Source organism: Odontomachus brunneus, unplaced genomic scaffold, assembly GCF_010583005.1.
Source record: "Odontomachus brunneus isolate Ranch 3 - 2012 unplaced genomic scaffold, Obru_v1 Obru_scaffold_222, whole genome shotgun sequence".
Taxonomy (NCBI): Eukaryota; Metazoa; Arthropoda; class Insecta; order Hymenoptera; family Formicidae; genus Odontomachus; species Odontomachus brunneus.
Window position 1 is genome coordinate 116,342 of NW_022639672.1, and position 24,156 is coordinate 140,497.

At 42.8% G+C, this 24,156-nt stretch overlaps 1 protein-coding gene and 1 long non-coding RNA gene across 5 annotated transcripts in view; one reads left to right on the forward strand and one right to left on the reverse strand.

Moving 5' to 3' along the window:
• LOC116852409 (DNA N6-methyl adenine demethylase-like) overlaps positions 1–24,156 on the forward strand; it is an 80,745-nt gene that overhangs the window by 29,362 nt on the left and 27,227 nt on the right. For 3 of the 4 annotated variants that reach the window (XM_032832737.1, XM_032832736.1, XM_032832734.1), the window contains exon 3: positions 19,564–19,638. In XM_032832737.1, coding sequence (XP_032688628.1) covers positions 19,564–19,638 — 75 coding nt within the window. Of the gene's footprint in view, positions 1–18,968; positions 18,986–19,563; positions 19,639–24,156 lie in introns of those variants that run through there. The other variant, XM_032832738.1, reaches the window with a different exon arrangement.
• On the reverse strand, positions 2,172–18,664 carry LOC116852412. Its single transcript, XR_004379768.1, has 3 exons — positions 18,397–18,664; positions 11,721–11,996; positions 2,172–2,675 (listed from the first exon to the last, which is right to left on the reverse strand). It is a non-coding gene; the product is annotated as an uncharacterized LOC116852412 (long non-coding RNA).

The following is a 24,156-nucleotide window of genomic DNA, read 5'->3' on the forward strand; positions in this document are numbered from 1 at the left end:
TCTCTCTCTCTCTCTCTCTCTCTCTCTCTCTCTCTCTCTCTCTCTCTCTCTCTTTCACTAACTCACTCACTCACTTTCTACATCTTGACGCTAGAAAAATGATGACCGGTCGTCGTTGGTACGCAAATGGAAAATTTATCAATCTTCTGACCGTCCAATATCGATAAATTATTAATAGTCATATATTATTAATATTTCTCCCGCTTAATCTTGCTCATCGTACGGATCGACATACAAAACATTTATAAATTATTCTTCTCCCGATATAACGAAACGGAGGACGGTTACCGAGATCATAAATCCTTCATAGCGGTGGGATTAACGGAAGCAGTTGGAGGTTTTAGTTTCAACGATTTGTGATGATCCAGATCTGCGTGAGCCTGCATATTAGATAGAAAGCAAAAGAGAGAGAGAGAGAGAGAGAGAGAGAGAAAGAGAGAAAGAGAATATCTCGATCGCCCATCGTCGAGCGCCCGAATTGTTGTCACCGAAATAAACATCCGGGCACATCTGCGCGCGCATTTTTCACAGCCGCCGTAAAAGGAAATGAATTTCCTCCACACGTGGCCCCCGTTTCATTTCGATTCACGCAGCCTCCAAAAGCGCTCGAACATCTGTCCGAGTTAGGAACAGTCGCCAGATTTTCTCTCCCGAATTTCGTGAACGAATCGATTTTCGATCGACTGCTGAAAGCTCGCCGGCAAGCCGCGAGAAATCCATGTTAATCCACTCAGAGCAATATATCAGAATGATAATAAAAAAAAAATATAAACGGATTCGGAAATTGACGGATTCGGGATAATTTTCTCTTTCTTTCTTTTTCTATCTCCATTTTCTGCGTCTGCGATGCTCGGGGAAATATTTACATGGCGCGAATTCCAAAGTGTTTGAACAGAATCGTTGTCGAAAAAGCGCGTGTTCACGTCGTCCACGTCGGCGGCGACTAACGGCGCTCCCGTAAGTTACAGGATGCGTCTGATGTGTTTAACATGACAAAGAGGATAGAGCTGGATGCGCGTCACACAGCATCGGTTCTCCCTGGAATCGCAGTAGCGACAAAAACCCAGGTATATGTGCCGGCTGATCGATACGGTAGAGCAAGAGAAATGTATGCGTATAATACATACATACATACATATATACACACACGCACACACCCAGAGCGAGAGAGCTCTAAAATATAATAATCGCAGACAGCTGTGCGCTGGAAGAGGATCGGCTGCTCTTGACACCCGTGTCAAATCGAATACAGAAGCTTTTACCTTTATTTAGCGGCCGAATAATTTATTATCATACTTTGTCTTACTTTTCCTATTCATTCTTATTTCTCTGTGTGAGGATTTTTCAATTCATCCGAGTCGAAATTTTGGTTCTACATTAGCTGATCAATATGGAAGTTACCAATGACTGATACTATGATTGAGTTTATTTCAACATCGTAACTATGGAGGGAGCGAGTAAAACATGTAATCTGTATAACGAAGCTCAACGAATATTTGCCAATTTGGAAATCTGTGGATTTATCGTGAGACTAGCTATTCGAATTTCAGTTGAACTTTGGCACAGTCCATGGGAGATCAACGTGACAGTTAAAATGTTAATTTCGTAAACTTGAACTTGTTCGTCAAACTAGAAGAACCAGTAAAGAATCTCGAGATATAATATTATACAAGCTATTATCCTCCGTTAATGCCGCGGATGTGTACTTACTACTCGTTCTCTCTCATCTAACATTTTAATTCGAAGAAATGTTTAATAACTATTTATGTCGACATTCTCTAATGTATATCTAATATTTATTTTTAATTTTAATCGCAAATAGATTGTGATGTGAACTAAAAGTAAAAATATATGCGATGAAGAAATACTAAATAATATAAAAAAAATCAATGGAAAATTTAGATAAAAAATGGAGAAAATAATAGATAAAAAAGAATAGATTTTCTTCTTTTATAATTTTTTTATTTATCTGTATTTACGTTGGAAATTCCTGATAGGTTTTCAAAAATGTGAAGGGGAAGGAATTATAATATAGTTGCTATATATTGCTATAAAATAACAATTGTGTGTCCGAGAATATCAACGGAAATATAATCTTAGATTCTCAGTATACACACTATCTCTCTATGAAAAAAAGAAAATACTTGAAAATTTATTTGTGGGCTATAAACTTTATTTTTACGGAAACAAATTTTATTTCACAGAAATAAATTTTTTCAGTAAAGTGTAATTTATTTTTTCTTAGTGTACGGGCAATATTATAATTGAGTCGTAAAATAATCTGTGAAAATCAGCACGGTAGTCAACGTTTTAATTATAGATTCGTATTCGTGGACCGTTTTCGGCTGTTTGAGTCGTCATCTCTTGTGTAAAAAGAATATATAGGTTAACGACTAATCCAACAGATTCATAAAGTCGTGATTATTTATTAAATTACGAACGACGGTTTTAGGACAAATTCTAAATTTCAAATCGAATCGTCAGAGTAAGCAAAATCGGAAACATTTCACCTGACAAACGATATGACATACCTGGAAACACATGACGTAGCGTTAACTGCATTCCCATCCTTTCGGCCCTGGCTTGTCGGTTCAGCACTCCGCTGCTTCGCCCTCGGGGTACGCGCGTATGTCGTTGATCTCGGCACCGACGCCGACACTCGTGTGGACACCACTCTATCGGCAAAAAACATTAATTAACACAACGCCGACGAAAGTCCGATTCTTCGCGCGGGACGCGCGACAACAAAATGGCCGACAGTCGTTCCGCTAGAGTGTCTAGAGTGCAGCTTTTAGTTGCACTTCACACTTGCACTTTTTGCACTCGCCGGGAGATTATGCCCATATCACACTAGCGATTGCGTCTGCATTTGCGTTGCGTCGTTTACCAATCAGAACGATGATCGCAAATCGCGATTGCCAGCAGTTCCTTTCTGATTGGAAGATGCAACGCGAACGGAGACGCAATCACTAATATGATACAGATATTAGGCATGACGCGTAAAGCCGGAATCAGATTACGTATTGGAGATTGAGAATTGTGGATTGAGGATTAGATTTCGACGAATCAACGAACTTCGATTTTGGCTTGCTTTGCTCCAATTGGTCAAATAGCAATCTTCAATCCACAATCCTCAATTTCTAATGCGTACACGGAATAAAAGGTTTGGTTGAATTAACCAAATATCTGGTCGAATATGAACGATCCAGAAATTCCGATTGAAGTAACCCGAATTCTGTTTAAAGTAACAAGATTTTTAACAGATTTGCCCAGATATAAAATCAGCCCCGTGGAAAAACCACAAATCAAAAACCACGGGGAAGATGGTCTTCTTTTCCTTAGGTACCAATTTCTTTGGAGACAAATAACTAAAACAACAAAATATAAAACGCAAAATTTCTACTTTTTTAAAGTTAAAATACGGGTGTCTTACAGTTCTTTAATCAAATCTGTCTTTTACTAAAAGACGCTAACCTATCTGCATGAACTATTTTTTTTCGATGTTTACTTGATTTTGAAATACAATATACTATCTCATTTAAACATTTTACTATCTCATAAGGATCTTCCCAATATAGATGTATAGTTAAGTTGACTTAAACAGAATTCGGGTTACTTCAATCGGAATTTCTGGATTGTTCATATTCGACCAAATACTTGGTTAATTCCACCAAACCTTTTTTTCCGTGTAGTCTAATTCCGGTTTAACACGAAATATTTCCATTTCCTGGTAAGAACGATAACCAAGACGTCGACACGCGTACGACGGTACGTGTGCATATTGTTCGGGACGCAATGACATCGGCTCGATCGCGGGGAAGTACACGAGAGACGATGATACCAAACAATCGGCGCTTTCAAAAAAAAAAAACATAAGCAGTCGCGCACGCGGTTGCCGCCGTCGCCCGCTATTGAAGGACGCGTACATCTTGACGGTTGGTAGAAGTACATTCATATAATCAACATTTGCGAAACGTCACAAATCGGTCGTTTTTTAATTCATCGATGGATCCATCGCACGATGCGCAAATGCTGCATTTCGCTGAATTTACGCATCATGCGATAGATCGATGAATTAAAAAACTCGCTCATCTTGTAGAGGTCGCGAGAATATCAGCGGCGCATCCACATCGAAAGTGCCGCCCGCGCAACCGTTCGACGGCGATTAGGCTGAAAGTGTACGGTGTACAGAAAAGTATACATAAGTCTTGTAATAGTTAACAAATGCGTTTGGTGAGTTTAGTTGATTGCTTCAGATATTTCAACATGTATAATTAGTATCAAATATAGCAATAGTTACCAGTAATAATTATAAAATGATTAGTAAAACAAATTCTTTATTTAGTTCAGCCACTTAAATGCCTTGGTAAATAACACCAAATAATTTAGTGATATTACTAAATAGTGCGACCATTATCAAAGTATTTCGTCACATTTCATATATTTATCACATGATATAGTAAGTATTACTAAATAAGATGATTTTTTGTAACAAATTGTTTAGTAATACGTATTACATAAGTTGGTAGTAGTCTTGTTAAGATTATTTATTAATATTTATTAAATTATTATTTGATTATATTTACTTACATGTTCAGTTGGGATTGTTTTACAAAAACATCTGGTAACTATTACTCAAGCTTAATGGTTATTAGCAAATCTTTTTTCGGTAAGGTCTATCCTTCTTAACTGAACTCTCAATTCAACTAAAAGTGCAATAAGACAAATATATTTTGTTTTACTTTAACTTATTGTACCAGTTCAGGCAGCTAAAAAGAACAGATCTGTAGACAAAAATATACACAAGTAAATCGACCAATTACGATCGATTCTTCTTGCTACGTCACGAGAAGAATAATCGATCGCGATTAGTCGATCAGCTTACTGCTTAAGCTAACTTGTCTTCAAAGTTCGCTGTTGAACAGTTGAATTATAGCCTGTACATTTTTTCTGTTGGAATGATATCATGTGAAATCGGAAAAGATAGATTTAGAACGAAGAATAGTTAGAGAGGAGAGAATAATTAATGCGTTTGGAAAGGTGGAGACAGTGTGTCATAGAGCTACTTTCGAGTGTCAACTGATCGTCGAGTGACCGACGACGGTGCCGACGACGGCTAGAATTCCGTCGTGTTTGATCTCACGGTAAACTGCCGAATCATAATCTTAAACTTTTGAATATCTCTCGTGATCGAACAGATAAGATTGCTCTTATCGTTAAAGAAATATAACGTGATAATCTGCGCGTTCATAAAGATTAGATACCTCGAGAAAAGGTTTCCAAACAATTCTGTCGCCTGCTAGACGCCTGATAGACTTCTCAGTCGAAATTTATAGTACACGCGAGCGTGAATGTCGCGAGTGCTGAATTATGCGTAATATTCTTTGAGAATATGCGTTTCGAGAAAGAAGATAGAAAACACGCGACGACGTGAATTCGCGGATTAGAGTGTTGAAAATGCAAGGCTAAGAGAGAGAAGATGCGATTAAGGCGATTTGAGCTGGCGGAGCTCGTTCGCTCGTTCGTTCGCAGTGACAGAAACTAGACGGGACACATCGCGTCTATTATCGCATGAACACGTACGTAATGTATGTCTGTAGGTTAATGCAATTCACTCAGATCTCATTGCGAGAATAGTACGGCAGGGAATTGATTGATTGGCTCTTTCGTTTCAGCGCGGCGATATATAGTCGCGGTCTGTCGCGCGCGAAAATGGTAATACCTTGACCGTGAACACAGACACGCTGTCTACACTGGCTGTGTGACAATCCGAAGCTTTTCCCCGCTTTTCTTTAACCCATAGACCAAGGCCAGGTAAAGAATTCGACAGGGGACCGTCGGGGTCGTTGACCTGTCCGTGTCCTATGTGTGTGTCAAACCTCTTCTCTAAATGGCGTATCATAATTTCCTCATCAAATGTGACAGATGGACATCAAATGTCCACTTCGCTTAACGTTATTACCATCCCGGCTTTTGTACGTGTGCGCATGTTTATTTTTTTCTTGGTTTTCGACATACAACGAGACATAAACAATAAAACTGAAGTGGTGAGGTAAAAGTTTCAATGCCCGAGCACGTATCCGAACGTATCCTGAACATCTTTTGTCCTTTCAAGTGACTCAATCAATCACAGTGAGAATTTATAACATTGGTCTGACGTTTTCGACAATCCTCGAATGTGTGTGATCGGTCGGGACAATTCACTGAATTACTTCAAATTTTGTCGCTTACGTTTTCCCACGTGCCGTCCGCTTAATCGACCAAACCGAAATTGAAATTCATTCGTTATTCATGTGCGAATTATTATTTCACTCCCTCTGACTTCGACGTGCGTGTACGTTGGAGCGCGGATGAAAGAGAAAAAAGAACAGGAAGAAACGCATCCCGCGATTGACCGTTGATAGATCGAAAAAGTACTGCCATGCGGGAGATAATGGCGAATATTTTTGTAGCGATTCGCGACGTGGTGCGTCACGTCGCGTCGCGTCGTGTCGGCAGCTACATCAACATGACCGGTTTCCATTGGGCGTTTTTAACATCTGCCGCTTCGAATCTTTCGACTGTGTGCGTACCCACGTGCATCCGTGCCCGTGTGTATATGCTGCGTGCGTGCGTGCGTGCATGCGTACGTGCAAGCGTGTCCTGCCACGCAACGTCGCGCGGCGTTTTCCCACTGACGATCGACACGCATGCAGATATAGGCTGCCGCACGATCTGTTCTGCGACTTGATCCAATTCTCGCAGCTCCTATGACGAAGCGGGACAAGCGATCGCTACCGATTCCGTTCGTTGTTCGCGGATAAATCGCGCGGGAGAGAATAGGAGAGAAAGAGAGAGAGGAAGAGAAGCTAGAGTATGTTTTCCCTCGGGAAGTTACCCCTTAGGATTTACAAGATCATTGCAACTTCTTAAAAATGATTTAAATTGTATAGTTTAAATAGTACTAGTAGTCATAAGTTAAAGGTTACAATTTTGAGAAAAATATCAACTTAAAATTTCTAAAAAAGGCACGTTGCAGTCACGCCATTTTGGAAAAGATTTAAAAAAAACAGACAGAAAGAGATAGAAAGAAAGAAAGAGAGAGAGAGAAGGAGGGAGAGAATATATTTCCCCTCGAGAAGTTACCCCTTAGGATTTACAAAATCATTGCAACTTCTTAGAAATGGTTTAACTAGTATAGTTTAAATAGAACTAGTAGTCATAAGTTAAAGGTTACAATTTTGAGAAAAATATCAACTCAAAATTTCTAAAAAAGACACGTTGCAGTCACGCCATTTTGGAAAAGATTTAAAAGAAACAGACAGAAAGAGAGAGAAAGAAAGAAAGAGAGAGAGAGAAGGAGGGAGAGAGAATATATTTCCCCTCGAGAAGTTACCCCTTAGGATTTAAAAAATCATTGCAACTTCTTAGAAATGGTTTAACTAGTATAGTTTAAATAGAACTAGTAGTCATAAGTTAAAGGTTACAATTTTGAGAAAAATATCAACTCAAAATTTCTAAAAAAGACACGTTGCAGTCACGCCATTTTGGAAAAGATTTAAAAGAAACAGACAGAAAGAGAGAGAAAGAAAGAAAGAGAGAGAGAGAAGGAGGGAGAGAGAATATATTTCCCCTCGAGAAGTTACCCCTTAGGATTTAAAAAATCATTGCAACTTCTTAGAAATGGTTTAACTAGTATAGTTTAAATAGAACTAGTAGTCATAAGTTAAAGGTTACAATTTTGAGAAAAATATCAACTCAAAATTTCTAAAAAAGACACGTTGCAGTCACGCCATTTTGGAAAAGATTTAAAAGAAACAGACAGAAAGAGAGAGAAAGAAAGAAAGAGAGAGAGAGAAGGAGGGAGAGAGAATATATTTCCCCTCGGGAAGTTATCTCTTAAGATTTACAAAATCATTGCAACTTCTTAGAAATGGTTTAACTAGTATAGTTTAAATAGTACTAGTAGTCGTAAGTTAAAGGTTACAATTTTGAGAAAAATATCAACTCAAAATTTCTAAAAAAGGCACGTTGCAATCACGCTATTTTGGAAAAAATTTAAAAGAAACAGACCGAGAGAAAGAGAGAGAGAATATTTTCCTTAAGGAAGTTACCCCTTAGGATTTACAAAATCATTAAAACTGCTTAGAAATAGTACTGATTTTGAGACAAACATCTCTCTATTTAAGATTACTAAAGAAGGAAACGTAATAGCCACATCATTTCGAAAGAGATTTAAGAAAAATAGTATAGAAAAACAGAGAGAGAGAGAAAGAGGCAGAAGTCGATAATCGTGACGACAACACACCCCGTGCAGGGGGGTGGAAAAACGATGAATCATCGTATCCTCGACGAGACCGTCTGAAAGCCGGGTGTTCGTCTCTTATTCTCGAGGAAAAGCAAGTCGCACAAGGAAAGAGCAAGCCGCGTACGCGACGCCGATCGAGCATCCATCAGGAGCTTTTCTCCCGTTGATGCGTTGCTTAGCAGCGTCTAAGCGTCCACGTATTCTTACTTGACGCGAAGTTAATAAGCGAATTCTTGAGGTAGCGATATTCCACCGCTATTCCGGAGGCAGCTTAGCGATTTTAATTAAAGTGGAAAGCACGCCCGGCGATGAAGCGTCCGCCCGTAGAACCGGGTCACGACGTCTTCCGATTAATCGTTGGAAATTTCTCATTTCGCGCCGCGCCGATTCAATCGAGTCGCCGGAGCATTAATCGTATCTTGACGGTGCATTCGAATGAGGACATCTCGGTCTTTTTATCCCTTAAATGACGAGTCGGGCTCAACGATCACCCAATTCGTTATATATTTTTCAACGCGATCTATTGGAATTCTGTCATATGTTTTCGCGCCAAAGTCAGAGATATTTTATACACTGAGAAAAATATTTTCATATAATAAAAAAGTGTGTCCTCGTTAAATTGCTGTTTGTTTAATTTAATACAAATTTTAACATGCAGAAAAAGAGAGATACATTTAAAAAATGGTGGTCTAATATACTGAGAAAGAAATACTTGAAAATTTATTAGTAGGGGATAAAGGTTCACCTCTCGCGGAAATAAATTTTATTTCGCAGAAATAAACTTTATATCTAATTAAATTTTCACATATTTTTTCTCAGTGTACGACTACCCGACATTGTTGTTTACGTCCCGTAATTTCATCTTGTCGTTATCTTTCTTTCCCTAAATATTGATCGCGCACCTAAATTGACGAACTTATCAGTTTACCGCGCACGTTCGTGCAGGACGCCTCCCTTGTTCGTTATTTCTTGAAAAAAAAGAAAAGCAACTAAAAAATTTAAAATGCACGCGCCAGTTCAAAATGATCGATGCGATCCATACGTTTGCCGCGGCGATAAGAGATACCTCCCGCTGTATCACTGAGTAAATTCGACTCTTTTCGATTCGACACGGAGGGAAGAAATAACGGACGGTCGCGCTCTCTTCTCGCTATTCTCCGTGTCAGGTCAATTTGGCCACGCGCACTCTTTTTCGCCTCGTCTGTTTGCGACGGGTAGAGGAGACGCAAAGGAGAGGAGGAAGGGAGAAGGGGAGGAACACACGCGACTACTACGCAACGATATAAATTGAATAGGTAGAGGCGAACATGGCCGCGCGCGTTGCGTCGCGTTCGTTCGTTCATTCGTTCGTTCGCTCGCTCGCTCGCTCGTTTGTTCGTCCACTCACTCGCTCGCTCATGGATAGAAAAATCCTGGGAACGAGACCCCTGTGTACAAGAGACTCGAGCGAGCCAATGAAAATAAAAAGGATGTCAGATTGTCGCGGCGTCGGAAGTTACGGATTAAGTTAGGAAGTAGACAGTTAATGCCGCTTCGGAGAGAGAGAGAGATAGAGAGATAGAAAGAGAGCGACATGGATGGATGGAAAGAAAAAGAGAGAGAGAGAGAGAGAGAGAGAGAGCACGCTGCGTATGCGTGCCGAAAAATTTTGCACACTCGTCGTCGTTTTCGCGAGAGCTCCGAAGAACAAGGCTCGAGCGCATACGCGAGTACCGCCGAATATTTATCCGCTCGGAAAAAGAAGTTTCCCCCGTCAATAATGATGAGATTGGAACTCTCAACGTTGGCAAAATTTTGTTCACAGCGACGTTTTATTAACTATCCTCGAAACGAAGATAACGTTGAAATTCGACAAAGTAACGTAAGTAACGAGAGAATTGACGTTTTTGAGTGTGCGCACAACATCAATGCACAGAGACAGCAGAGAAGCCTCTGTCACGTTTTTGGCATAAAATGGGTCGACTACTTCAAACAGTCAGTTTACCACGACCTTGGCAACAAATACAACCACCCTAAACTTACCACCTCCGAATCGCGCGGTCTGAAGAGGGTTGTAACCCCGGTCTGGTTGATTTGCGTTTAAACGCGAGGACACCGTGCCCTCTCTCTTTCTCTGTCTCTCTTATTTTCTCTCTCTCTCTCTCTCTCTCTCTCTCTCTCTCCTCGTGCCAGTAGAATCACTCGATTTAACCGGTTCGCGTACGGCCGACTCGGGGACGCGATGAATCGCGGCTGTGCCTCCGAGCTGGCGGGCAACGAGAGCGGTTAACGAGGGCGCTGAATGATCGAGAGAGGCTTATATTTCGTACGGCCACATCGCGTCGTAAAGCCAGCGAGCGCGAGAACAGCCGTGAGAGATCTTGCGCTCGGCGATCGTGAGGCATTCCCGAGGTCTCTGGCCGATTAAACGAGCGTCCACGCGACCAGCCGCCGTTACCGGAGGGAGGAGGAAGGTAGAAAGGGCCGACACCCTCGAGTCCAGGGGATGGTAATGCGAAGAACTGACCTAGCTATCCTCGCTGCCCCGGTGAAGGTGGCGGCTGCCGTTAAGTAAAATACGACGTGGGGGCGTCCTTGACTCCGACAGACGCCTCCTCCTCTTCTTCCTTCTCCTCCTCCCCCTTCTCCTTCTCTTCCTTCTCCATCCTGAGCGCGGGGCCTGTATTAAGATATCAAATGGGCAAATCCGAGGGTTCCCCTACTCACTCTCTAGACGTCATGTGCCTCGACACGGAACTACCCTTTTCTGGTGGTAATGTATCGCTTGGCCCTCCTCGGCTCTCGCCAGTCTCTGGAGGAGCCCGGGACACGGGGGTGGCTTTCGGGATCATGAATGAAATCCCTCCTGGTGGCTCTACCCTGGGGTGTCGGACCCTCCGTACCTATTCCCCTGTCCTACTCCTGGCCAGGAGTAACAACACCCTTATGTTCAAAACAATAACATGACCACGTGCGGTGGCCACGTGGTCCCTTTAAGATTTCGCCGCACGGTCAGTGACCAGTAGCCAAAGGTGCGATGTCAAAGCTGATGATTCACGTTGATGTGGGACCGAAATGGGACAAAGAACACTGGCACACTGTTTGGAGTGCCTGTTCTTTCTTCACGACGTTGTCTAACCAAAATCGGCTCTCCATTACCATTTAACACGGATCGGACGTGCGGATTATCGAGGAGTAGAATTCGACCGAACGTCCGGATTCGACATGGAAGTAGTTTCCGACGCGCGGTGTACGCGCGCGGCGCAAAGAGCACGTGAACCGCAGTCATTTGCGAGACACGCCGTCGGACGTGTTTTTTTTTTTCTTTTGACGAATAGAGAAATTACGCCGAGCATCGCGATAATAGCTGTCCTTGTTATAAATAGCACCTGATGCAGAAGAAGTATTAAGTATTCCCCTCCTGCTTTAAAAGCACGTTACTTCCATTACTTACACCTGCCAGCGAGTCGCACGCAGTTCCGCCCTTTCCACGCAATCCTCGCAGTCGCGCGCGCCAGTGAGCGCCGTGAAAATTGTACGCGCAGCCGTCGCGTCGACGCCGTCGAATTTTACCCACTTTTCTCTCCGCCACGTCGAAATTCTGGCCGAAGATGGAAGATAAAAATACGCTCCTCGCGATCTCGCAAGCGGCTCCTCGTCATAGGCGAACTTTGGCAGAGGATCCGCCGTCACACTTCTCCTTTCCGCCCGCGATAATTAATTCTGCGATCTGAAATTTTAAAGTTTGTTATCGACATTATGCCTAATCCTCTAGGCGCAAACGTATCTTTTGGAACATACAATACAGTCTGGGTCTGTCAAACCCAGACAACTGAACGGGAACTTGAACTGCCATATAACATTGTTGAGAATCGATACTTTTGGACATATCTCTTTCCAAAAATAAACACTAGAAGTGGAAATATCTTAGAAACAAAAGATATTTATTTTGTGAACTGAGAAAAAAAAATATTTATTTGTAGGATATACAGTTGTTTCTATGAAATAAAGTTTATTTTTGTGAACACATTTTATATCCCACAAATACATTTTCAGGTGTTTTTTCTTCGGATTAGTAACATGTTTACTTACATTGTTATAAAACATTTTACAAATAAGAGAATATATATTTTCTTAAAACTTCTCTCTTAGCTTTTCACGAAAGCAATCGTTTCTTCTATTTAAATAATTCAGATTTAAATAAATCCATTATTTTAGTAACGAATAAGTATCTTTTAAATACTTTTGTGTAGAAAAGCCTCAGATGTAAGATAGTAACGCAATGAAATCGACATCTGCAGACAGATTACGCCGTTTCGAAATTTTTCCGGAATCTTTATAAAAGTTGACGAGTTGAACATTCGTTCGCGCGCCCCCGCGACTCAATATTACACGCGAGTGGATTGATCCGAGCTTCATTCGATCCGAAGGTTTTCTAGCAAGGCACGAAAGCACGAAAGAGGACGACAGAGTCGGCGAACGTCGGTTTGCACGCGGAGAGACGCCCTTGTGCCCATGAGCCATGGGGTTGGTATGGAAGCCAGCTGCGAGTCGGCGAAGCGCGACGAACTGAGGCCGCGTGTACTCGGAAACGTTGTAAAAATAATTATTAAAGCCGTTACCACGCCGTACTACTTGTTCGTCCGTCTGACACGTGTACCGACGACGCCACGGACGGCGGTCCAAGGGCTCGCCGTGTTCCTCCGGAAGTCATGGTCCGGCGTCGATCAGTCTGGCCATCGATCGTAACAGAATTTGCCGCTTCGAATTTCATCGCGGCTCGATCGCGATTTTAATTATTGCGTGTCGTCGATCTCCTATCGGGCGTCCTATCCTCGCTAGCTTACTGTTCTACTGGATAAAATATTTAGACAAACTTCTATTTCCTATTAAAATGAAAAAGAAAGTTTACATAAATCCATAATCAAATACGAATGGCTGCGAAGTTAAACAAAGTTTACGTTAACGTTACTATTAGATAATCATAAGTGAGCGTTTAAATTATAACAAATGCTCAAAACTGCCGCCATTTGATTGAAGACAGGTACTGACACGGCAAAGTAAGGATTGTCGAGCCATTTCAAAGATTTGCGGACGATTCTTTACAGTTTATATAGAACATAACAACATTAATAATGCGTTGGCGAAGCATCTATTCGTTATCAATATTGCGCATACATTAAACGCTTTAGACATCAAATGGTCTTCCTCTGCCAATCCATCTATCTGGATAATTATTATTCACCGCATTTCTCTTTTGGCGACTAAGATATGATACTCTATCGTAAACCATATGTTTTGAACATGCTGCCCGTCCCTCGACTATTATAATTTATACATGTTTACTTATGATTATTTAACAGTAACGCGTTAACATAAATTCTGTTTTATTACAACTGCGCTAATATTTGATTATAGATTTATATAAACTTTTTTCTTTATTTTAACGAGAGGAATGCATCCTAAAAAAGTTTATCTAAGTATACATATAACGCTCGCGTTAATCGAACAGTCGAAATCGTTCTTCGCGGCCATTCGTTCGTCGTAAGCGGGCCTGTTTAGTCACACGAATTCGCCGATGTCTCCGATTATCGCGTGCGGTTTTCTGTAACGAGCGTCATTATTCGCGGAAACCTCAACGCAACGCTCGCTTTTTGCCATACGTTGCCCGGCAACCTGTCTTACCAACCTACCTACCTACCTACCTACCTACTAACGTACCTACCTACCTATCTACCTACCTTCTTACCTACCTTCCTTCCGACGCGATGCGACGCGACGTATCTACCATTTTTAACCGCCGCGCTTCTGTAATGGGCGCGCAACGGCTCTTTCGTCCGGCGCGCCGGCCATCTGTCGCGCGGGGAGGAAGATGGTTTGACGAAATGAAAGTCAGCTGATCGAAAAAGCAGCACGCCCGCGCGGCTTAACCTCGACGATCTTCCAGCTGCGCGGCAACGTTCAAAATCATCGCGCGATACACAGATATGCAGTTTCGGCGGCGGGCGCGAGTCGCCGGACGCGCGATCATTCGAAATGAGGAACAGGCGTCCCGCTGCTGCCGTTGGCTGAAGGCGAACGGAAAGAGAGAGAGAAAGAAAGAAAGGGGGAGAGAGAGAGAGAGAGAGAGAGAAAAAAGAGCACGGAGAGCGCGCTTCCCTGCTCTCAATTATTGCCAGACGAAACAACTTGCCGCCGAATAAACAGCGAGCCACGAATTTTTTCGCGATCGTCATAGTGCCTGAGACGAGAGGGGAGTTGCGTTTGACAATATTATCGGGCTTACCGTTGCGTTCGCGCATGCACGTGACACGCGTGCAACGGACGCGCGTTCACAGGGGAGAAATAAAAAAGGGACGACCGCGGGATGCCGTCGCGGCGACGATGACGGCGACGGCGACGGCGAGACGTCGTCGAATAGCACTTTATTGACCGACCGATCGAACGATGCACACGACGGCGTGCGGAAATCCGGGATTTTCGTCGCTGCTTTAGAAAACTCGGCGACAATTTCCCGATAACGGTGATGTCGCCATTGTCGCTTCAATATCGAGTAAAGCGTTGCATTAGCGTTGGACATTGATTGATTATAAAGTTTTTTTTTTTTTTTTTTTACTAAAATGATTAACAGATCAATAATTGATTGAACTAGTCGATCGTCATTTGTATGTGTAAAATCGATTGATGGAATTAATTATTAATCAGTGTGTAATATCAATCAAGGTTTGACTGATAATCATTTCGTCAGTCGACGTAATAATTTACGATTTTATATATGACGATTGATTGGATTATTGATTTGCTGATAAAAACATCAATCCCTGGATACGCACTTAATCATTAACATTTTTATTGTTTTGGTCTTTAAATGCGAATATTTGAACTTTTAATATACAATTTATGAACATGTATTTTGAATATATATGTATATATTCTACATTAAAAGTTTAAACATTCGTACTTAAAAATCAAAACAATAAGAATGTTCAGAATTAGGTATATGCCCGGAGGAATTGGTATTTTACACACGGAAAGCAAAACTTGAATTCAAGATACATCAATCAGACTGTTCGGTGAGATATGAACGAACTATATTTTTGATAATCAAACAAATTTAGTTACAAACGTTCAGTTAAGGGAACTAAACGAGTTTAGTTATCTTAACTAAACAAAATTATATTCACATTTTTTATTAGAAATTTTATTACTTTTTTAACTGAAAATTGTTTGGTAAATATGCATAAAAAGTTATACCTTATCAATGTTGTTGAGATTGATATATATTGTAGAGATGATAGAAGCGATTTGCACAAAGAATCATGGTAAAGAATCATAGGAAACGATATTGATTGTTGAGATATATAAATGAAATTTAATATTTTTATATTTTTCTAATTGACGTTGCCGACAGTACAAAGTTTATTTATGCTATAAATATGAACTCTAATATTATAACAAAAAAACTTAAAGAATACATTCTTTAGAAAGGTTATAGCTTTGCTCTTACAGATTAATACGACAAACCTCAGTGTTCTTAAAACAATTTATAATACCTTAAAAAAAGCATTAAAATTATGAAACTTCAACTTGTTATCTTTTAAACCAATATCGTCCCCTACTTGATTCTTTTTGCGAGTCATTTCTAACTGTCATCTTTATAATAAGGTAACGATCTCAATCGAGTATCAATTTCGGATCAGGAAATATATAATGTATATCTAATTAAAAATTGTATCTAAATTATATTTACTAAAAAGAGAGTTCAAGCAAATAAAAAAGAATTTAATATTTTGCTGAGGAATCAAAAGAAATCAAAAGGAATTTAATATTTTGCTTTTCCGGGTACCTCGCTTTAAAGAGTCAACAGCCAACACTACGCCTGATGTCCTCTGTTTTCGTTTTATTTTCGAGCGCGCGCGCGCAATAATATAAGACAACCTAACACTACCGTCGTACTACGTGCAACACTAAGACTTGATTTTTTTTATCTAATTTCTTTTATCTTCAGTGTATACGTGTTGTGTTTACAAAGGATCGCGTGTAGTACCGACGACGCCATTTCGAGCGACGCGCTATGAACTCGGGTGGAATGGATCTTTCCACGACTCTCGATAATTTCCGATTATCCCGCGATTATCATTATCGTCTTACGCGAGTGCGTGACACTTGGCATCGGAGTAAACACGGCGGTCGTGCGGAAGTCGTCGTACTGTGGGCCCCACCGTCTAGATATCGGCAATTAGAAGCACGCGTACGACCGACAGCTGCCTCGGGACGCGGCGATTTGGCACGATAAGGTAATTAAAATATTTCGTAAACACGTTTCCTCTGTGGCCAGCAGATGCGCGGCTTCTGATAAGAGGAAGGAGGAGTGCGACGCGCGAATCTTATTGTCCGGTTCGAGCGCTTCGAATTTTCGTGAGACTGCGCGCGGGAACGCAATGGTCAAGTGATCGAATTTGGCGCGCACGGCAAAATTGGGACTTTTCCGATTCCAATTACGAAAATGCGCTCTCTTTTTTTTTCTGTCTTTTGCGCGCGCATGCGCGCGTGCGGTAGGCAGATGTGCCGCTCTGGAGAACGCGGCTTTGTGTTTAACGTTTTCTCCTCGGGGGCGAATGTTCGGTGTCGTCGAGGCTTAAATAAATATAAGCACCGGCTGCCACCAGGCTGCTTCGCCTTCGCCTCGTCGCTGCCGCTGCGGTTACTGAGTTGTAGCTTCCTTAAACGGACTGTTTGTGTCGCGCGAGAAAACGTCGCGTGGAAACGGAAACTGCTGCCGTTTGAGCCGAAAGATGAACACCAAAATCGTCGAGTCGGAGAACTTGTTTGCGTGTGACTCGATTTTTCTGAGGAATGCGGAAGATAAGAACGTATGACAAAGACAAAGAAAGAGTGAGAGAGAGAGAGAGAGAGAGAGAAGGAACGACAAGCAACGAATTGATCCGACGAGGAAGAGAAAGAGGGAGGAAGAGATTTCTTGGTTGTGACGATTAATTACGCTCTCATTCCCGCCCTCTCAACGATGCATCGTCGATATTGACATTTGCCTTGCCTCCCTTTCACACCGTCTGTCTGTCTTTCTCTCTCTCTCTCTCTGTCTCTCTCTCTCTCTCTCTCTCTCTCTCTCTCTCTCTCACTCACTCACTCGCCCAGCTCGCTCTCTCGTTCACAAGAGGGAGAAAGCCACACGAGGAAAGCGCGATCAGAAGAGGGAACAGATACATGCGAGTACATACATATGTACGTGTACAGATTCTGTAGCAAGAGGGGGTGGAAACGAGAATGAGTTAGAGAGAGAGAAAGAGAGAGAGAGGGGACCCCTACCGCCCCTGCCTCTCGAGCGTGTGCTTATCGAGTGCAACGGCGCGGCCAGCGCATTTTTCCTCGTTGTGCCTCACGAAGAGGCAGGTAGGTTGGTAGGTAAGGCAGTCAGGTCGCTAGGAATGCGCGTACAAGGGAATTAGACCATAATCGCCTACGCGCGCGTGAGTATGTGTCGCGCAGGGGGACGTTTTCCGCCTGCCTATGGACCTCGATGTTCACTCTCCGCGTTCGCGCTTCGTCCTCGCCCTCGCCCTCGCCCTCGTTCTTTCCTTCTTCCTTTCTCTCTCTCTTCCTCTGTCTATCACCCCTCGCCCTCGTCCTCACCCTTGCGCACCAATCTTGACCTCACCACGCACGGCAAATTAAACTGGCCCTTTGACGCGCGGAAAGAGTCGCGCGTGTGTATTAATAAGCGAGGATATTCAGCGCTCACCGCGAAACGCAGCGATTCGCGAGGGCGTAACGATTACCTTTCGAGACGTCATTCGAGAAAAATAAAATTCTATTACGCGATGATGAGGGAAAAGCATCGTCGATGATGGCGATGACGGCGACGATGATCGTTCGCAAGTCCCGATATTTAGGAATGTCGATAATGCGAGATATCTTCGGATTCAATTTAAATTTAATTGAGCGTCGCGCTGAAACAGGCCGCGGGAATGCCCGTCTTTCTCTCTTGCTGTCGCTCTCGACAGAGATGGGAAAAGTTCCCGAGGCCTGCTCGCTAATTGGAAATGTGCCAGACTCTCCGAAATTCGCGCGCAATAAGTTATCGGGCCTTCAACGTTTGAAAGTTGAAATACCTTTTCTTGTAGATTATTTATCGCTGACCATCGTCCTGTGTTTCTTCTCGTAACCTATCGGCAGTTACCTCGGAGTTGACTCTCCTCCTTGCTTTAACTACTCGCCACTCCAACGTGCCGTGTACTGTTATAAACACACTATTCGCGTCACAAAGTGAATCTTGATTTTACAGATAAAATTATTAATTCTTTCGGGGGTTTCTTCGTAAAAATCTCGTGGGAGACAATCCCGCACGATTGTCGCATCGACAACTACAATAGCGACTGATTGCTACTTTACGGCAAATGAATAATTACATAGCACACAATCGTCGGTAAAGTCGAGGTGGATACTCTTTCTCGCGACCTCCTCCATAGAAGTCGCCGCGGTTATCACGCGCTTCTCCGTGCGGCGTATCAAGCGTCGGTAATCGCAATCTCCCTGAGGATAATGCAGTTTCCTGTATTCACCTGGTGCAACCTACGAAGGATTTCTATTGTTAAGAAACAACGTGTTCGTCAGATTCAGTGATGTCTGTTTTAGCGCGAAAATATCGTATCGCTCATTCCTGCGGGATTCTGCCGGCGAGTCAAATCTCGAAAACGACTGGTAGGTAAAACAGCGATGTTACCGACGCGTAACAAGAAATAGATCGCGCGCGCGTCTCGCGGGGCGGTGCGCAGTTTTCGGCGGTCTGCGCAACGTACAACATTCGTATCGTTGTATGTACAATGATTTATTGCACGCAATATCTCGCGATCTCGATGAATTATCGTCGACCTGCGACACCGCGGCGCACCAAGTTCACGAGCATCGGTGAGTCGAGACTAATTCTCTCATAAGGACGCAATGCGGCGCGTACAAAAGAATTTTCATAAACGCGCATCGAGGTTACGGGGACGAGCGCGCCAACGAAAATGGCGGTTTGTCGCGGGACGATATCGCAATCTCGATGCACGGCTCCGCATAACTCTATCCTAGGATAGTTTGGAACGCCTCATCGTCCAGAATCTAATCTAACGCGTTGGCCATGGAAGTTATACTTTTATTACCGGTTCTATTGAACTTAACGAGGTCAATTGAGACGATACAGTTGCCTTGATTTTACGATAGCCGAACGCGACGCGGCGGTAAACGGCGATCTGTGCGCGAGCGCGCATTTAACAGTGGTCCTCCTTGGGTTTCAGCACCTGTACCACATGCAGACCGGCGAGGGGGCGTTCCGGGAGCGCGGCAGAGGACGAGGCAAGGGTGCCACGAGGGTGAGTAAATGCGCCTCGGTTAACCCCATTTTCTACTGCAATTCAATTCCCACCCGCTAACGAATAGGAACGGCGTAAGCGAGACTGCCGGCTGCTCCACAATTCGTCTGTCATTCCTTCCTCGTTTCAATGCGTCCGACTTGACCGGAGATTCGTATTTGTTTGTGCAATATGCACACGCAATTCTGCCGCGCTCACGAGTACGTTTCATGAGTGCTTTTATGAAAACAAGAAAAAAGAAGAGACTGCGCAAGCAGAGCTTGGGTTCTGTTGAAAAATCTCCACCTCCCCGTCGAGGGAAAAAAGGAACGAGAGAATAACCGTGAGAATAGTATTGTACTCGTCGTCGAGATGGGATGCGGAAAATCGATATGCTCGGTGATTTATTGACGATTTGCGAATCGCCGGAAAAGTGCCGTGCCGCGCCGTGCCGCGTCACGCAGCGCCGCGTCACGCCGCGCCGCGTCACGTCGCGCCGCGCCGTGTTGCCTCCGTTCGGCTGACGTAGGGCCAGCTATCTCTTGGCACCGGCTGTACGGAGTTTCAGAACTGATATTAAGCAAGGTGGTATTGATCGACGCGCGTTGCGCCTGTCCGCGTTGCACCGCCATGTTTAAAATCTGCTTGTGCCTTGAGCCGCGTACGAACTTGAGCACGCATGCGGCCGCACAAGAACTCAACCTGATCGTGTTTCCTCCGGTATGCGCGACATTTGTCACTTTTCTCGCGAAGACGAAGCCCGTCGTGTGTTCCGACTTGGACACGGTGACGCGACTTGTCGATCGTTATTACGCCGCAAATTTTTTATTCCCGCGAACGGCATGGCGATGATGTTAGTTGCAAAGCTGAGGTCATGTGTCTCTCAGTCGTTTTAGTTACTAATTAGTTAGTCCTCCGTGCGATTCGCTAGTCATTTCCGGGCAGTACCACTTTTCTTCTTACATACGAGTGAAAAAAAATCAGGGGGGAGAGGGGAAGATTTTTTCTATTAGTCGAAGTTTCAACACTGAGAGTAAAAATATCTAAGAAAGAAATAGTGAATATCTATTCGATAGGTACTAATGACATCTTCACTTGTGTTAATATAAAATATTTCGCAAATAAGAGAATATATATTTTCTTGAAATGTTAAGGAAACCTTAACTTCTCACAGAAGCAATTGTTTAATCGAATAAAGGAATTTAAATTCAAGTACATATATTATTATAGTACCCACTAAGGAAATATTTACTATTTCTTACATATTCTTTGTCTTGGAATCTTTTCTGTTCAAGATGTTGTAGTTTTCGATATTTCCCATTCTCTTTTTTTCGCGAAGCACAGAAGAAAGGAAAGAATTATTGACTTTCCGACTGTTTCTATAACATATGAATCACATGGAACGTCAGTCTTGTATTACTCATGCGTTATCTTTCAATTATAAACTAGATGTCCGCACGCAGGAAGTATTATTATTATTATTGAAGTTGAACTCAAAGCGCGCAAGTGACGCGTGTCCATAGAGATTTCTGACTTTTCGAAATTTCGAACGGTCGAGGGGAACAACACGAACTTTGAGAAAAAAGGAAGGAATGTTATTGGATTCTTGAGCCGTCGTCGTCGTCGTCGCTTGTTACGCACTTGCAAGTCGCGAGGCCCAACGACCCATAGGGCCCTGCGTTATCTAATCAGCGGACGAACGTAGATAAGATAACAGCGACATTCCTACATTTGGCTGGTCTGGTAAAATAAGATAGGGACGTTATATATTACATTGGGTGCGTTCAGGCAGCTCGCTACCCAACGCTAACGCTACCAACTCTGCTCACGGAGTCAAGACAGTGCTAGCGAATGCGAACTCTATGAACAGCGACAGCGTAGTGTTAAGGGCCGCCGTATTGAATGGTTGAGATTTAACTTAGAAATTTTTGTAATTGTGTATCTTGTAGTTGGATCTCCACATAATCCATTTTTTATACGTAAAACCAATGATGTTTAGCTTTTTACTTTTTCTTTCTCTTTATTTCTTTCTGATTTGAACCTCAAGCTTTTAACCAGAAAGAGGTAGAAAGTAAAAAATAGCAAGCAAAGAGTACTTTGTAGATCAGATTTTATAATCAAACAAAAGTCTAAAACTTAATGTGTCCAGGGAATACACACGCAGCACAAACAATTTATTATCACTGTTCGGGAAGCTCGCAAACGCTATCAGTGCACTACTTCGAAAGCGATAGCGTTGATAGCGTCATGACATAGAATGATGTTACGATAGTGATAGATAATATTACTAGTTAGCTCTCCAAATGTACACCCGTCGTATACTCGTCAACTGAGAATAGGGGCCTCTCCTCTTTTCCATCTCGAGCCACGTACTTTTTTCCGGCTCTCTTCCGCGCCCCCCTCGGGAATGAGCCTATACCGACGTGGACTCGCAACATGAAGTTCACTCTCGTCGGGAAGTATGTATCGCAAGGCCGAAGGAGATTTCCGCAATGGAAGGCGCGCGCGACCTTTTTCCGCGTCGTATAGCCGTGGTCTCTCGATGAAACGAGAAAAGCCCGACGGCGTGAAGATCGATGAACTGAGGAAGGCTTAAGGGCACCTCCGTAAGACGGTTCTTCGAGGGCTCGTTTATTAACGTCTCTGCAACTTGTTGCTGAGCGCGTCGCCAGCGGCCCTTCTGACCTCTTTCAGGCCGTCTCCTGCCCGCAACGATCGCTTCGACCGGACTTGCGGTGAGATAGTCCAACTCCCAGAGTCCTCCGGTCGAATGAATAGTGTCTCCTCTGAGGAAATCGCGCGTGTAGCTTCCGAGGACCGATTGACTGGTCGGACCATTCGTTATCCTCCGTCCAAGTCGAATCACACTACAAATGGACAAATTGCGCGCGCTCTCTCTCTCCCCTTCCTCTCTCTTTCTCTCTCTTGACGACATTTATCCGGGTGTGAAATTTTAATCGAACGATTCGTCTCGACTCTGTCGATTGGCGAGAATTGAAACAATTTTTCGAGTCATACACTGAGAAGAAAGTGTTTGGTACTTGTCATAATAACCACATTGTACAAGAATTGAAATCAGAAAGACCAGTTTTCCAGTATGTTACACGTTAAAAAAGGTTTGGTTGAATTAACCAAATATCTGGTCAAATATGAACGATCCAGAAATTTGGTTAATTCAACCAAACCTTTTTTTCCGTGTACCATACACCGAGAGAGTTTTATAATAAAAATTACTGCAGAATTTTGTGACCAAGGAATAGATCGATGTTCTGTCGTAATTAACTATCCTTTCTTCTTATATGTGCTACTTATACTTCAGGAGCTGAAATGTACTAAAAAAATTTACTATATTTCTAACAGAATCTACCGCGTTCCTTAGTAAGATGGACCCTTTACGGACAATCTATTCTGGCACTACTAGAAACATAGTAAAAAATTGAAAAGAATTCATATGAAAAGAAAATACAATATTTTCTCTGCGTGTAGTGTTGATAACCTTGAGTACCATTTCCTGAACATCTATTCTTACCTAACTCTGGACATTCCTATTGTTTTGATTTTCAAATATGAATATTTAAATTTTCAACATAAAACACACGTACATATGCAATATATGTACACGTATATTTCATGTCGAAAGTTTAAATTTAAATTTTACAGACCAATACAACAAGATTACAACAAGAATGTCCAAGATTAGATACCTGTCCCGGGCATTGGTACTTTTATCTTACACGCACGTGTAAGGCTACTACTACTGTTTTGTTGAAGCAACGAGAAGATACAGCTGGCGCCGAAAATAACAACAATTTTCGTTGAAATTAACTATTTCTTTCTCTGATAGTACACGATGTTAGGACGGCTTCATTTAGTGCGGAATTTGAAAGAACGTGTCTTCTCGTATCAATGTTTGTCTCGCGCTCGATGCCTTCGTTGGAGCCGGTGCGCGCTTTTCGTTTCTTCCAATACATAAACATTTCTCTCCACCGAAGGTAGCCAGGTATTCTCTCACCCCTCCATCAGCCCCATTCTACCCCCTCCGTCGCACCGGCCACCTCCAGGCACAATGACGCGTTGGTGAACCATCCCCTCTTTCTGGTCGCCGTCGTCGAAGTCGTCGTCGTCGTCGTCGTCGGTGGCGGTGGAGGCGACACCACATCGACATCGGCCCCATTGCGCTACCACTGAGAGACGTCTACCTATGGAGAGCCATAGCGATTCCGCGACGAAGGTCGTGTTTTTCGTTCGCCCTTTTGCGGTTTCGCTCCGCGCTCCAATATTCGAAGCCGTTCTTTGCGTAAAATTCGATGTCCTTTTTTGTGTACGATGTACATGCGGGTATATTATCATGTCTGCAAACCGCTCGCGCAACGATTATATATTTTCAGAAATAATACCATATTTATTTAATCCACTATTATTAAACGGATATTTAAATTGATTTTTGTGTCCGTGAACTTTAAAACCACGCAAAAATCCGCGGGAATTATTCGCGTCTCTCTCTCTCTCTCTCTCTCTCTCTCTCTCTCTCTCTCTCTC